The 14,182-nt window shown below is 49.5% G+C and overlaps 1 protein-coding gene across 2 annotated transcripts in view; it reads right to left on the reverse strand.

Moving 5' to 3' along the window:
* Window positions 1–2,747: 2,747 nt before the first annotated feature.
* The window catches only part of LOC140903081 (excitatory amino acid transporter 1-like), a 130,107-nt gene continuing 118,672 nt past the window's right edge, over window positions 2,748–14,182 (reverse strand). The window contains exons 10-12 of one of the 2 annotated variants that reach the window (XM_073323803.1): window positions 13,762–13,940; window positions 12,178–12,272; window positions 2,748–7,586 (exon numbers count right to left, since the gene is read on the reverse strand). In XM_073323803.1, the coding sequence (XP_073179904.1) occupies window positions 7,563–7,586; window positions 12,178–12,272; window positions 13,762–13,940 (298 nt within the window). In that variant the 3' untranslated portion in view covers window positions 2,748–7,562. Of the gene's footprint in view, window positions 7,587–8,618; window positions 12,273–13,761; window positions 13,941–14,182 lie in introns of those variants that run through there. The other variant, XM_073323802.1, reaches the window with a different exon arrangement.

Raw genomic sequence — 14,182 nt, forward strand, 5'->3', positions numbered from 1 at the left:
AATCCCTGCAAAATCCAGTTAGACCCAGAAAACTTTGCAAGCTTTTAACATCCGTAGGCAGTGGCAGGGACTGGATCAGTGGCACCCGTCCCTTATCGATTTCCCTTCCCATCTGAGACACTTCCACTCCTAAGTAGGTCACTCTTGTCTGTCCCATCTGAGCCTTTTTCCCATTGACCTTCAATCCTGCTCTTGCCAAAGCTTGCAAGACCTGCTCAGTTAGTTCCCTGTCTTCTTCCTCTGTCCCTGACATTAGCAACAGGTCGTCTACATATTGTATGCACCTTGCTGAATCCACCCCCTCCAGAGCCTGTCTCATGTATCTGTGAAAAATTGCAGGGGAGTCCCTATATCCCTGGGGTAGGACTGTCCAGCAGAATTGTCTGCCCTCCCATGTGAATGCAGTTTTATACTGACACGAGGTAGCTAGTGGCAGAGACCAAAATCCATTAGCTATGTCCAAAACAGTGAAAATTCGGAATTGGGGTCCAATACGGGCCAACATTTCAGGATACGCTGCCACCACTGAGGCTGGCGAATTGGCCAGAGCATTTAGTGCCCTGTAATCCACAGTGAGGCGCCAGGTACCATTTGGCTTCCTCACGGGCCACACAGCAGCATTACAAGGGGATGCAACTGCCCGAATCAGTCCCCTCTGTTCCAACTCCTCAATAGTTGCCCCCACCTCTGCCAATGCCTCCCGAGGAATAGGGTACTGTTTCTGTGGGGGAGGGTCCCCTCCCTCCATCAGTACCTCCATGCTGCCCCTCCCACAATCCAGGTTATCCTTAGCCCACACAGGGATGTGTTCCCACCCAGCCGGGGGGGTGGGAGGGCATGTGCCGCTTTAATGGTCATAGTGGCTATCCCCATGGGAATGGTATAGCCCTGACCGTCCTGTGTTTGCCCCAGTAAACACACCCAATTGGCTAAATCCAGTACAAGTCCCAGTTTGTGTAAATCTCCTGCCCCCAACAGATTAAGCATATCATTACAACCCCACATAATCTCCCCTTCCCCCCAGATTCCTTTGATTTGTCCCCTCCTCAGGGTTAACTGTGTCTCCCCTCCTGTTGCCCCTACAATTGTCACAGTCCCTTCTGAGGGTCTCCCCTGCCCCCATGTGGTTAAACTGATGGCTGCTCCAGTGTCTATCAAAAAATCCCTCATGGGACTCCCTTCGATTGCCCCCTGGAGCGTGGGGCGACCAGATGCATCCCGTCCTAAACTGAGAACATGGACAGGACGCCTCCCAGGGCACCCCTAAGTTGCAGTACCCACCTCTGTCCCTCCCACTGGTTCATGGGGGGACCGGGGGTCCTGGCACCGAACACATTCCTGTCTCCATGCAAAATTGTATGTCTGGCATTTCAGGCAGTCCCAGTCCCTTGGCCTCCGGGACCACTTTCCCCCTGATCTGGTAAGATCGTGGGTAGTCAGTTTAGCCTGCAGTCTCTGGATCTCTTGCTCTATAGCTGCCCGCTCATCCCTGACTACCCTCCCAAAGCCACGAACTCTCCCTCTACCTCCTCCTCTCCAGGCTGACCCACTCCTTTCCACCTTGTATTGATCCCCCGCAGTAATAGCATGGACTGGCTCTTCCCCCTGATGCATCTGCCTCCACACATCTGCCTGTTCCAGAAACTGGGGTAGCTGATTGGGAGCAAGTTCAGGGTGCTGCAACCTTAAATGCCCCACGAACTGCGGATTGCTCAGCTCCAACCATTTCTCCAGCAATTCCACACCCCTGCCCTGCTCCACACCCCCACCAGGTCCCGGTGCCCCTGTCTGGGGCATCACCCATGGACCGTCCAGGGGATCCACCCAGCACCGTGCCCAGGCCTGTATGCGATTAAGTGTATCCCGCCCTGTTTCCCCAGGGACTCGCTTCATCTTATTCATCCCCGCAGTACGAGAGTACACCCCAAACAAGTGTTTTGCCACCTGTCCGGGAATTAGAAATGGGTGTGCCACTCCTGCCACATCGATTCCCAAGGTACCTCGTCCCAAAAGACTACGCCATAAGATCACCTGGTCCTCACGAGTTAGACCCTCCATCTCCCTGCCCACTTCCACTAGCCACAGCACAAACTGATCCCGATCATCCCGGGGTACCTTTCCCAAACGGCCCAGTACTGCCTCCCGGTCCTTCAGGGACAAGGGGCGGATTTCTGCCTGTTCTACTACTTGTGGGGCATGGTCCCCCCACCCCGCAACCGGGGCCACTATTCCTGCCTCCTGCAGTTCCTCCCGGGTAGCCTCTCTCGCAGGGGCTGTAACTGTGGATCGCCGGCTTACAACGTCCCCTGGCAGTGGTGGGTACAGTGTTATTTCAGGGTAGGGTGGTGGAGTTGTCTCCTTCAGTTCCATTAGTGGGGCGGATGGTTTGAGGTCCCCAAATCCATTGCCCCCATGTTTACAATAATACAATTCCTCCTCTAAGTCTCCTACTCTCCCCAGCAGTTCGTCCCTCTCTCTCCGGATTGCCTCACAAGACTCCTCTGTCCGTGCAGCATCCCGTGCCTTCAAATCCGCTACCTCTACTGCTAACACAGATTTTTCTGTTAAAATCCGTTGCTGATCCACAATCTCCTCCAAATCCTTAATGTGTTGGAGGAGATCAGCTTCCCTTTTTACCCAGTATGCCATCCCAGCACACAAACCTTGAAATACCATTCCCTTTTTCCTACACTCCTTTCCCTTGGGGTCTCCCAAAACCTCTCCCATCTCCTTCTCAATCTCATCCCAGGTGAACCCCTGCACCTGGTATGGGCCCTGATTCTTCCTTATGCATTTGTTCAAAAAATCCGTTACCCCAGCTTGCCAGAACCCGCAACTACCATCACGAGAGTTCGCCATACCCCCTCCAAGCAGCTGCGCGGACTGTTGGGGAGGGGGACTTACAGGCTGCCACTCACCTATCCAATGCGATGTATCCAAGTCCCGGCACCAAGATGTTAGGGGGCTTATTCCTTCACCCACTTACTTCCCTGGTCCTTCTCGCATGAACAGAGAGCAACAATACCCGAAGTCCGAAGGTGCAAACAATTCGATGTTTATTGGGGTGAACTTCCAGCAAGCTTAAATACAAGTTCCTTTTTTCCTTATTTTCGAATCCCAACTTACTTCCTGTTTGCCCCTAATTTATATAGTAATATTCTTAGCTATACCTTAACCAATCATTCTACTAAAATTTAACTAACCAATCCTAACATGGATTAGCTAACCAATTATATCCCACCACCTTAATTAGTTTACACCCAGCAAAATTAATTATACAGCAGACAGAAGCAATCACAGAACCAGACAGAGACCATGCCAATAAACAATAGCAAAGTGGGAACTATAATGACAAAACAATACAGAAGTGAGGATTTCACAACTACATCTGTAAAGACATAAGAGTTTCCCAGCTGTGTCTATTGATAAGTGAGTTCTTACCAGACAGAAAACTATCAACCTCAATTTCCTTTTACAGCTTCTAGGCACTTCCCTTTCTCTGGAGGTGATAGGCACTATAAGGACAGGATTAAATTCCTAACAGCCCAATAGCACCTTATTTCAATGTGACTAGTTTGGAATGTGAGGATGTGACCATTCACTTCCCAGCTTATGGCTGCCTCTGTCGCTTAGCCAAAGGCCTTAGCCTAAGAACAGGGCCTCAGACTGTCACAGTAAGAGAAGGCCCTTACACTGGCAGACAGTGATTTTGATTCTTTCTTTTATACCTCTAACTAGCCAAGTGATAGGAATACACCTAAATTCTTAGAGTATAGGCCTTTACAGACAGGCCTGAATATCTATATCCTAACACACATAAAGGCAGCAGAGCTGCAAAGTCCACCCCCATGGTCCTCCTGAGCTGAGGAAACTAGGAATGTATAGGAGCATGTCATCTTACATTATCAAAGAAAAGGCAAGTTCCTAGTTCTTTTTCTCGCAAAGAGCCTTGAAAATCTAAACCTATGTATGCCTATCGCTCGGGGTCGCAGTTTTGGGCATCTGAGAGTTAAGGTTCACAGTCTCAAGCTTTTTTCTGCAACCAGGAGGCCTAGAAGCTTACTTTTTCTTTTAAATGAAAACTGAGATTTTGACAATCATATGGCTGCAGGAGCTGGGCCTTTAAGAAAAACACCGGCTATATCTCAAGACTTACAATTAAATCGTGAGAGTTGGCAATACTGACTCGTGCAATAGGAGGCTGAGCCACACGCACACTTTTCATGCAAAATGAGTCAGTTATGTTTGAGGCACAGGTCAACAAATTTCCTCCCTGACCTGCTTTGAAATCTGAATGATCAGGATGGACAGGAGTCATTTTTCAGAGTAACAGCCGTGTTAGTCTTGGTTTTGAAGTGAACAGAGGGTTGAGCCATTGTTTCACAGGACCACCCCAAAATGCTCTGACTGGCATTATAAATTCAGCCTTGTATATTACGGTACTGGGACATGTCTTTTCATAGAGGAGTGTGGACGCTAAACAGGTCCTCCCTCCAAACACTTTCATCCGCCAGCCAGTAAGTGGAGCTACGCACAAGCTATTACTTCTTGGACAAGGTTTGCAGAGATGGAAAGACTATTCTTGACACCTGAGTGCAAGGAAGACAATTTGTAACTGCTTGTAATGAGGAATGTGGCAAGGGCTAGAGTTCAGGTGAAAGCTTCAGGGAAGAGGCTTGCTGGTGAGAATTTACATCTCATGCAGGTCCCCCCGACATGGACAAGTGAACACCAAGAGCTGTAATGAATGATACCAGAGGCATTGTCTCTAATCTCAGGCACTGAAGCTTGTCAGGTCATGCTTCCAAGGCAGGACTCATGGAAAATTTCCTTTTATTTTTCAAATACACAAACTCTCCACCATTAAAATCTCTAAAACTCAAAGCATAAAGAAGCAGCCCTCAAGCATAAACACAGCCAACTTGTGAGCACACTATGAACATACTATCAAGCAACAGTTTCCAGTTGTCAATTTCTTCCATCCCTATGTGCAGCCGTGGACAGACAGGCCATTGTTCCAGAACTGGATCCGCTCCTGGAACAAATGCCCATTTTACACATTTCCTCCGGTGTGTAAATTTGCTTTCTCCACTGCAAAATGTTGCCTTTGTCCTGGAAATTCTGTGTTTCTCCATTTTAACAAGATGTGTGTTGGCCAAGCAGTTCTTTACGTATTTAAAGCAGTGAACAAAGTCCTTGTTCAAACCCACACATTTGCACACCCAATAGTTAGAAACAAGACTGCACTGCAGTCACATGGACACAGACATGTGACTTGTTTAAAATACAAAAACAACTGGAAGGTCCCTATAGGAAGAAGCATCACTTAGGTAACAGAGACAGACCAGTCGGAATACCCTCAGGTACCTGTTGACAATAGGATTTTAACCACAAACACTTTCAGTATCAAATTTTCAAGGACTGGGGCAAAGCTAGATCTTCGGCTTTAGAGGGCGTTGTTCAAAATCTTATGTTTTGTTGGCTGGAGAGCCTTAATCTATCCCACTTGGTGTAACAAACACAACAGGAGCATGGGATATAACTGGGCATCCCAATTCCCAGTAAAGAACTATGTCCTGCCCTCTCCATACATTGCAAAATCCTAGAGATGCCATCAGCTGACATGACATAAACTGAATATACATACGGAGCTCCTTCCTAGCAAGGCTGGTCTTGGGCGTCCCAGTGTCAAAACCACCTCCCGATGGCATCTGTTTTAAAGGAGGGAGTTAGTTGGTTAATTGAGTCAAGCACCAGAATGGAGTGTGCAGTCTTACAGAGAGGGAGCTCTGTATTTCTAGCCTAGAGTCACAAAGGTGCTTACGTGGCGACGGCTGGTTGTAGGTGCCTCTATCCCAGTTTTAGGCTCCACTGCGATTCACAAAACTCCCACTGAACTCTGTAGGTGCCCAAATTCACTCAGTGCCTAGGTTTTTGCAGTAAAAGGTTCCCTTGGAGCCTGCGTTTGTGCCTCAGGGCATGTGCAGTGCTGCCTCCTTCTAGGTGCCCAGGTGCCTACCTAGTGCTTAACCCTCAGAGTGATTTGCAGACTGGCATTCGCCCACCTAACTCCCATGCAGGGATCGATCCGATCAGCATCACAATATCTAAGTATCTTTGTGAATCTGCACCTCTCTTCATTCCGGAAGTAGCAGCAAAAAAATGTAAGAGAGAGAGATGTACACACAGTTCTGACCATTTTTTACCCTTTGGATAGTGTAAACATAAAGACCTACAATCTTAACCATGTCGTTAGCTGGCAACCTGAAGAAAAATGCCAGGGTTGGGGCAAAAAGGTATCAAGGTAAAAAAGATCTTTCTTCAGCTTGAATTTTGAAATCCTCCCGGTGAGCCAGGTTTGCCCTGGCTGACGACAGGCCGCTGCTCAGCTGCTGCTCCTTCCCGAGTCGCCTTCACAAAGTAGGCAACTGCAAGAGGCAAGGCTTTAAGCTTACTGCTCTGTGGGAGCCTTGCCTGTCAGGTTGTATTTGTGCAATGGGCTCCCCTAGCACAAGATACATGTAAGTACCTGCTAACAACAACTGGGCAGATGAGAGCCACAGCGGGTTTTACCTTTTGCCTCTGAAACAAAACTATCTTTGGGAAAATGAGAAGAATTTACTTTTTTTATATGTTCTGAATAAAAGGACCCTCTAATGAAGAAAGTACATGCAATGCCTTGGTTACCCTCATTACTACCTGAGAGCCACCCTCACCAGAGCACATTGCGCCCTGCATTACAGATGTGAGAAACATCAGGGATAGGAAAAAGCTGCCTGGCCCCAACTTCCTGCCCATTTTTAAACGTTCTAGTGATTTGCTCCCTCCTGCTCCCCAGACACAAAACGAGGAGTCTCCTGACTGCAGTGAACTATTTGGTTCAGCTGCCTTCTTTTCTGATTTGTTCTGTGTGTTTCTTACTTTCACTTGAATAAATCTGCCAAAGTTTCTTATTTTCCCACCTCTACATTGCTGCCTCATAGCACTGGGCAGGGCGTGTGATGGCTCGTGCAGTAAGAACTGTAAACCAGAGTCTAGGACGAAAGGTGCTAACAAATTACTGACCCCTAGGTCCCTATTTAATAGGTTTGGACACCATCAACAAAATGAAAAAAAAATCTCTGCGGACTCTGGGAATAGAATGCCGCTATTCAGCAGAGCGAGTAACCACGGGAACAGATTGCCACGGAGGTGGCAAGTTCTCTAGAACTTGGAGGACTAGCCGCACTTGAATAGCACTAACCTGAATCCATGTTACAGAGTGGTCTTGTTAGCAAATTAGACTCACTCAGGTTTTAGTCTATACCTCTTCTGCGGCAGTCAATGCAAGTTAAAAACACCACTGCTCTTGAGTGAAAGGTATGGGGGTGGACAGGATTCAAGTTAGGAGCAACACTCAGATTATAACTTGAGTTGATTTTGCAGTGAAGACAAGTCCTTGAAGTCTCTAAATCAGGACTGCGCAGAAGAATCTGCTCCAGTTGAGCCACGGATTATGGGCTTGATGCAGGAATCACCTGGTCATTCTCTGGTCTGTTCTTATGCAGGAGTATCAGATTATTTTAACATAATGGTCTCTTGAGGCCCTGAAATTCATACAATGTAGGGTTGTTGTAAATCTCTACTAGGATCACCTCAGCAGCAGGACAAGCCTGAATGCCTAAACCTTTCATCCTCTCCTAAATTCTTTGTTAATGTCTCCTGCAGGGAATGAGCTTGCTGGGACTGTAGCCAGAAATGCACCCAGTATCCCGTATCGGGCTTATACAGTCACATGACTCTCTCATTCTAGAGTCTAGCCTTCCGCCTTGTTGGCGCTGTTACTGCAGCTTACATAGCTGTACAGAATCAAGGAATGTGGAGCATGACAAAAAGCATGACACATCATGAATCAAACATTCTTGCTTTTGAAGTTTGGGTGAAGGTTTGGGAGGTTTCTGAATTGAGCTGGAGCAAAACTTTTAGCCAAACATCCAGTCTTGATTTAAAAATTGCCAGTGAGAATCCACCACAACTGTTAGTAAATTGTTCCAATGGTTGTTACCAATTACCATGTTAACTCAGAATTATCATAGAGTCATAGAAGATTTGGGTTGGAAGAGACGGCAGGAGGTCATCTAGTCCAATGGTTTTCAAACTGTGGGTCGCCGTTAAGTCCCGTCGGTGGTGCTGCCCAGCTCAGACAGGCTAGTCCCTACTTCTTCCGACACTGCGCTGCATCCCGGAAGCAGCCAGCAGCAGGTCCGACTCCTAGGTGGGGGGGCCACGGGGCTCTGCGCGCTGCCCCCACCCTGAGCATCGGCCATACACTTCCATTGGCCAGTTCCTGGACAATGGGATCTGGGGGCGGTGCCTATGGGTGAGAGCCACGCGGAGCCCCTTGCACGCCTCCACCTAGGAGCCAGACCTGCTGCTGACTGCTTCTGGGGCGCAGCGTGGTCTGCGGTGCCAGGACAGGCAGGAAGTCTGCCTTAGCACCCCCACTGTGCTGCTGACCAGGAGCTGACCGAGGTAAGCCCGCACCCCAATCCCCTGCCCCAGCCCTGAGCCCCCACCAAACCTGGAGCCTCTTCCTGCACCTCAAACCCCTCATCTCCAGACCCATCCCACAGCCCTTACCCACAGCCCCTCATCCCCAGCTCCATTAGGTCATGGGCATCAACAATTTTCTTCAACTGGGTCACCAGAAAAAGTTTGAAAGCCACTGACAGCCCCCTGCTCAAAGCAGGACCAACACCAACTAAATCATCCCAGATTGTCAAGCTGGGCCTTACAAACCTCTAAGGATGGAGATTCCAATTCTGGTCAGGTGTCTGCCTTTCCATAGTTAAGGCTGCAGCTAAGTTTCTGTGTGAAGCTGAATTTTACCCCTCTATAAAATGAGTGATTGTTACATAGCACTTTCTATCTGCACTTCTCAAGCGCTTTACCAAGGTAGGTCAGAATAATTTTTCAAATGGGAAGACTGAGACAAAGGGGGAAGGTGATGCGTCCAGGAACACGCAGCAGGTCAGTTGCAGATCTAGTCTGGTACTCTGTCCCCTAGCCCATATGCATGATCAATCTACCTTCTGGGTGGGGAAGTTAAGAAGGGGATGGTACTGTAACTCCTACTTTCCTGACTCCCTGGGCTTGTCAGTCTGTGACTTTGTTGGAGCCTGGGGGTGTTACATTCTAGTTTCCTTAGCTTGGGTCTTCACTGTGTTAAATGGCAGTTCACAGGCCCTGGCACAGCCACCAGGAGATGGCTCAGCTATGGGTGTTCACGCCACCACACTGTGTAAATAGCAAATGTGTGTAATGCACCGGATTTTCCGACAGAGTTCTTCTGGGCTATCCTTATTTAGGCACTGATTTAAAAAATGGAGTGGGAGCCCTACAGCCTGCACTGTGCCAGTCTATCACTGTCATGAGGGACCGGTCTGCAGTACAGAATCGCTCCAGCAGGACATGAATCAAGTTACTGCCAGAGGAGCAGCAGCCTGCTTTCAAATGATTGAAATATCTGCACAATTCTCTTACAAAAATAAATCAGAAAAATAAGACCCAACTGTCTGAAGCTGCCAATGCTTCCAAGCCCTGCCCAAGGTGCTGATTGCCCAGCTCCCATGAAAGGCAGTGTGCTGGCTCTGCAGAGCAGGGGACGACAAATCCCGTCAGCCCCCTTCTCACCACACGTCCCCTTACGCCTGGCCAGGTAAGGGGAAAGACCCTCAACCAGAAGTGGCCAGGCTTTGTTTAGGAGGGGGAGCTGTATGGCAGCAGGGAGCTGGAGAGAAGCCCAAGGAACTGTGGACAGCTGTGTGTGAAACAGGCTGTGACTGCCGGATGTCACAGGTGGGTGCAGGTGTGTGTGGGACGTATGTGGGAGCAGCAGTGGCTGGGCACGGAGCCAGCGCAGAGAGGCCTCAATGAAAGACACTAACTGAGCCTGGCCTGGAAACCTGCAAGCTTCAGTTTGCTGGAGTAGAGACTGGACTGGAGAGGGCACCCTAAGCTGAAAGAGCCCTGGCTCTGGACTGGCCAGACCCCAACAGGAACCGCTATTACACACCTTGAACTGTAACTGCTTGAGCCTCTGCACCTAGGGTATTTGCAGCCCTAGCAAAACTACCCCTTCACTCAGCACATGTGTCTGAGGGGTTATTGGGACCCACGGCCTGCAAGTAAGCCAGTCTCTGGCAACCTCACAAGTGCAGCTGGCCTGTGCAGGCTGCCTGTCTGTCTGCGTCAGCGGATTGGTGGGAGAAGTCAGTAGACTGGCTCTTATGCCCAGCAGCAGCACTTCAGCAGCTACTCAAAGCATTTGCCTACGGCTGCAATAGCTCCTGGGCCTGCTATTCCCAGCCCTGCTCCTGCCCTGTTCCACCCTTGGCCTCTGCCCTGCTCCTGCCTTGGCCCCAGCCTTGTCTCTCTCCAAGTACAGCGGCTCTGACCCTGGGCTGCGATTCCTCAGTACCGACTCCTGCCCTACCCACTAGGCCCTAGTCCTGCTCCCATCACTAAGCCCAACCACCCGTCTTCTGGTCACTGACAGCCCAATACAAACAAGAGGAGAATTAGAGCTGAGACAGAGAGTGCAGACTCTACAAAGGCCAATATCTCTCTGACAGAGCTAGCTGGCGTCCGACAGACCATGCTGGCCTAGGGTGCTGGCCTGCATGTGCAGAATGCAGTCCTTCAAGCTCAAGCCACACTGCCTTCAGCTCTGGCCCCTCTTCTCCATGAGTCTAAGCTCCCCCATCTGACAAATTCAATGGCCATCACAACAAATTTCGTGGGTTCCTAAATCAATGTTGGCTCCTATTTCTGATATGCTCAGAGATGGGGGTTGGACTAGATGGCTTTGAACACGGGGTTGGACTAGATGATCTGAGGTCTCTTCCAACCCTAATCTTCTATGATTCTATGTACCCCACTGACCAACCCTGAGTGGGACAGATTATCAGGCTGCTTCCTGAGGAGGCCCTAGCTTGGCATCTTCATTCCTGGAGCCATTCTGGGACAATGTGCGGACTTCATTCAAGCTATGGTGGTGATCTTCAAGTGTGCAGCTGAAGCTGCACTTCAGGTGTCAGCAGGAATGGCAGACGGTCCTGGAGTGCCAATGCTTGGCAGCAGACTTTGAGTAGAATGAGGCTGACCAGAGTTATCATTTCCAGCCTGGCCTAAAATGACACTATGAAAGATGACCTGGCATGGGTGGGATCACTGACCCACCTGGATGGGTTAGTCGACCTATGCATCAAGATCAACAGACTGCCTGACCGAATGCTGCCAAGAAAATATATAGTCCTCCCAGCATCCACCAGCCCCGCTGGCTCCAGCCCCGCCTTACCAGTCCTTTCTCCAATGCCCAAACCCATGCAAGTTGATCAGGTCCAGCCCTGTCTCCCCAGCATGGAGAACAACTGAGTTCCATAAAGCCACAGTGGAATTCTTGGGATATATCATTTTGCATGCGGGACACACCATGGACCCATGTCAGGTGGCAGCACTATCCAACTGGGCCATGCCTAAGGAGGTAGCAGGATGCAGCAATTCCTGGGGTTCGCCAGTTTCTACAGGCAATTTATTAAAGGATTCTCTAGCCTGGCAGCATGGTTAATGGTTTGCCCCAGTTTGCCTGGTCCACAGAGGCTCAGTTGGCCTTTGATCGACAGAAGTTTACCACAGCACTCATCCTGATTCACCCAGATCCCATTAAACCATTTACAATCGAGGTCCACACCTCAAACTTTGCCAAACTCAATATGCCCCCCACCCCTACTCCACCCTTGTGCCTTTTATTCTCAGAAGCTAACCCTGGCAGAAAAAAGCTATGATAGTCTGGACAAGGAGCTACTGGCTATCAAGGCAACTTTTGAGGAGTGACACGACCCCCTAGAATCATAGAATAACAGGGTTGGAAGGGACCTCAGGAGATCATCTAGTCCAACCCCCTGCTGAAAGCAGGACCAATCCCCAATTTTTGCCCCAGATCCCTAAATGGCCCCCTCAAAAATCAAACTGACAACCCTGGGTTTAGCAAGCCAATGCTCAAACCACTGAGCTATCCCTCGACCCTCTTGACCTTTAGAAGAAGCCTGATTTCCCATCCAAGTCCTGGAGTACCTACAGACTGCTAGATGCCTTAACCAATGCCAATCAATTCTTTCTCTGTGCTCGTGTGCCCACCTCTAGCAGCTTCTCAGATGAACAGAAGTCATTCAACCCCTTCCTGGTTCTGCCAGCCTGGCCCATATTCACAGGTAATGATATTTTGTCCCAAACTAAAGAGTAAAAGAAAAGTCAGAATGTCCTTATTGTCCACAGATTCCCAGCCCCTTGAAAGCCATGCAGCCCCAAGAGCTGCCTGTAACAAGGTTGTCAGGATACTGCATGAGATAGGCCCTCAGGAACCCTGGGTTGCTATGATGTCACTGCTGCTATTCTGATATAAATATAATTGCCACTTGAGAAGTCGGGGAGTTCTTCTGGCAGCTCCCCCCTGATTCCTTGTGTGCCCCTTGCTAATGTAAACCGGGTTCCCAGTGGTGATCCTCAGACCTGTGGAGCCTGACCTGCTGTTTGGCTCTGCATCTCTGCAGGAGGACATTAAGAATTTTGTGACAATGCTTCTATGCAGCCACAGTGACAATCAAATCACTAGTCTAGCTTCAGTTATTGGTTGGGTAATGCTTTAGCTGAGAACCAGGGGAGCTGCTAGGCCAGGGGTGGCCAACCTGAGCCTGAGAATGAGCCAGAATTTACCAATGTACATTTCCAAAAAGCCACCATTAGCTCCACTCCCCGCTCCCAGCGCCTCCTTATCAGCTGTTCCGTGGCATGCAGGAGGCTCTGCAGGGGGAGGGGGGAGGAGCGAGGGCACGGCAGGCTGAGGGGAGGGGTGGGGTGGGAAGGGGTGGAGTGGGGGCAGGGGCTGTGGCGGAGCCAGGGGTTGAGCATTGAGGACCCCCCAGCACACTGGAAAGTTGGCGCCTGTAGGTCCAGCCCCGGAGTCGGGGCCTAGACAAGGAGCCGCCTAGTAACTTCTGAAGAGCCACATGTGGCTCCGGAGCCCCAGATTGGCCACCCCTGTGCTAGGCCAACTCTACCTTTGAATGTAACATACTCAGGTCTGATTCCTGGATCACAATAGAAACTAGAAAGCCAGGACTTCACAAGAAAAATGCTGCTATATAGTGACAGGTAAGTACCATGGAAGCAACCAAATCCTAGTTGGTTACTGCAAAATACCAACTAATTCTAGGAGCCAGTTGCTGCCTATTGTCTTGGTCCTTAACCCTTCATATGCCAAGCATACAAAGAAAGGCAAATAAAAATTTGAAGAAAGATGCTAATGAAACACCTGGTGCCTCAGACAATGTCTAGAAGTGGGAGACAGAGGCTGCTCCAGTTTTCTGCCTCAAAGTGCAGAGGAGGAACAGTTACTAATCTAAACACTATCATCCTCCCACTCCTAGTCTAGTCCAGGGTGGGGAAGTGGACCACAAAGGCAGGACCTCTCAGTCCTGCTTCTCTTATATGAGGGTCACAATGAACATCTAACTGTCTAGGTAAAGAAAGGGTTAAATCTTTGTTTTCTCTGTAGCTTAGGTTTAAAAGAGGCAGGGCTGGGAGGCTGCATGGGGAAATGTGTGTAGGGGGAGGAGAGTTTGCTTCTGCTTGGCTCTTTCTCCATCCCCCGCCACTGAAAGTCTTGACCTTTTTAAAGGCTCAATCTGAACCCTGCTCCCTGGCGTCACATGATTGTCTCACTGCTGCGGTGCTTGTGGGTGTTCGCCTGGTAGATCAGGTGGTAGGGCTTCGCATTCTCCTCAATCACAGACTTCCCGAGCTCGCTGTCCTGTGCGTCCAGCTCATGCCGAGACAGGTGCTCCACAATCCCAGCTCCCAGGGAGTCCCCCAGCACATTGGTGGTGGTTCTCAGACGGTCCCTGGAAAGCAGCAGAGAAGAGTGACCATGAAAAACAGGATGAGTCTTTCAGGGAAATGTCATCACTTTTTGGTACCAGAGCTAGCTGAAAACTGTCAGAATTTCAACAGAAAAAGGGACACATTTTCCACAAACATTTTCAGGGAAATGTTCCCCATTTTTCAAGCAGCTCTAGTGCCTGGTGCTTTAGACAAAGGGTCAAAATGAAATTTGTGCTGAAAATCTTCCTAAGGCAGATCTAGG

Source organism: Lepidochelys kempii, chromosome 25 (assembly GCF_965140265.1).
Source record: "Lepidochelys kempii isolate rLepKem1 chromosome 25, rLepKem1.hap2, whole genome shotgun sequence".
Taxonomy (NCBI): domain Eukaryota; kingdom Metazoa; phylum Chordata; order Testudines; family Cheloniidae; genus Lepidochelys; species Lepidochelys kempii.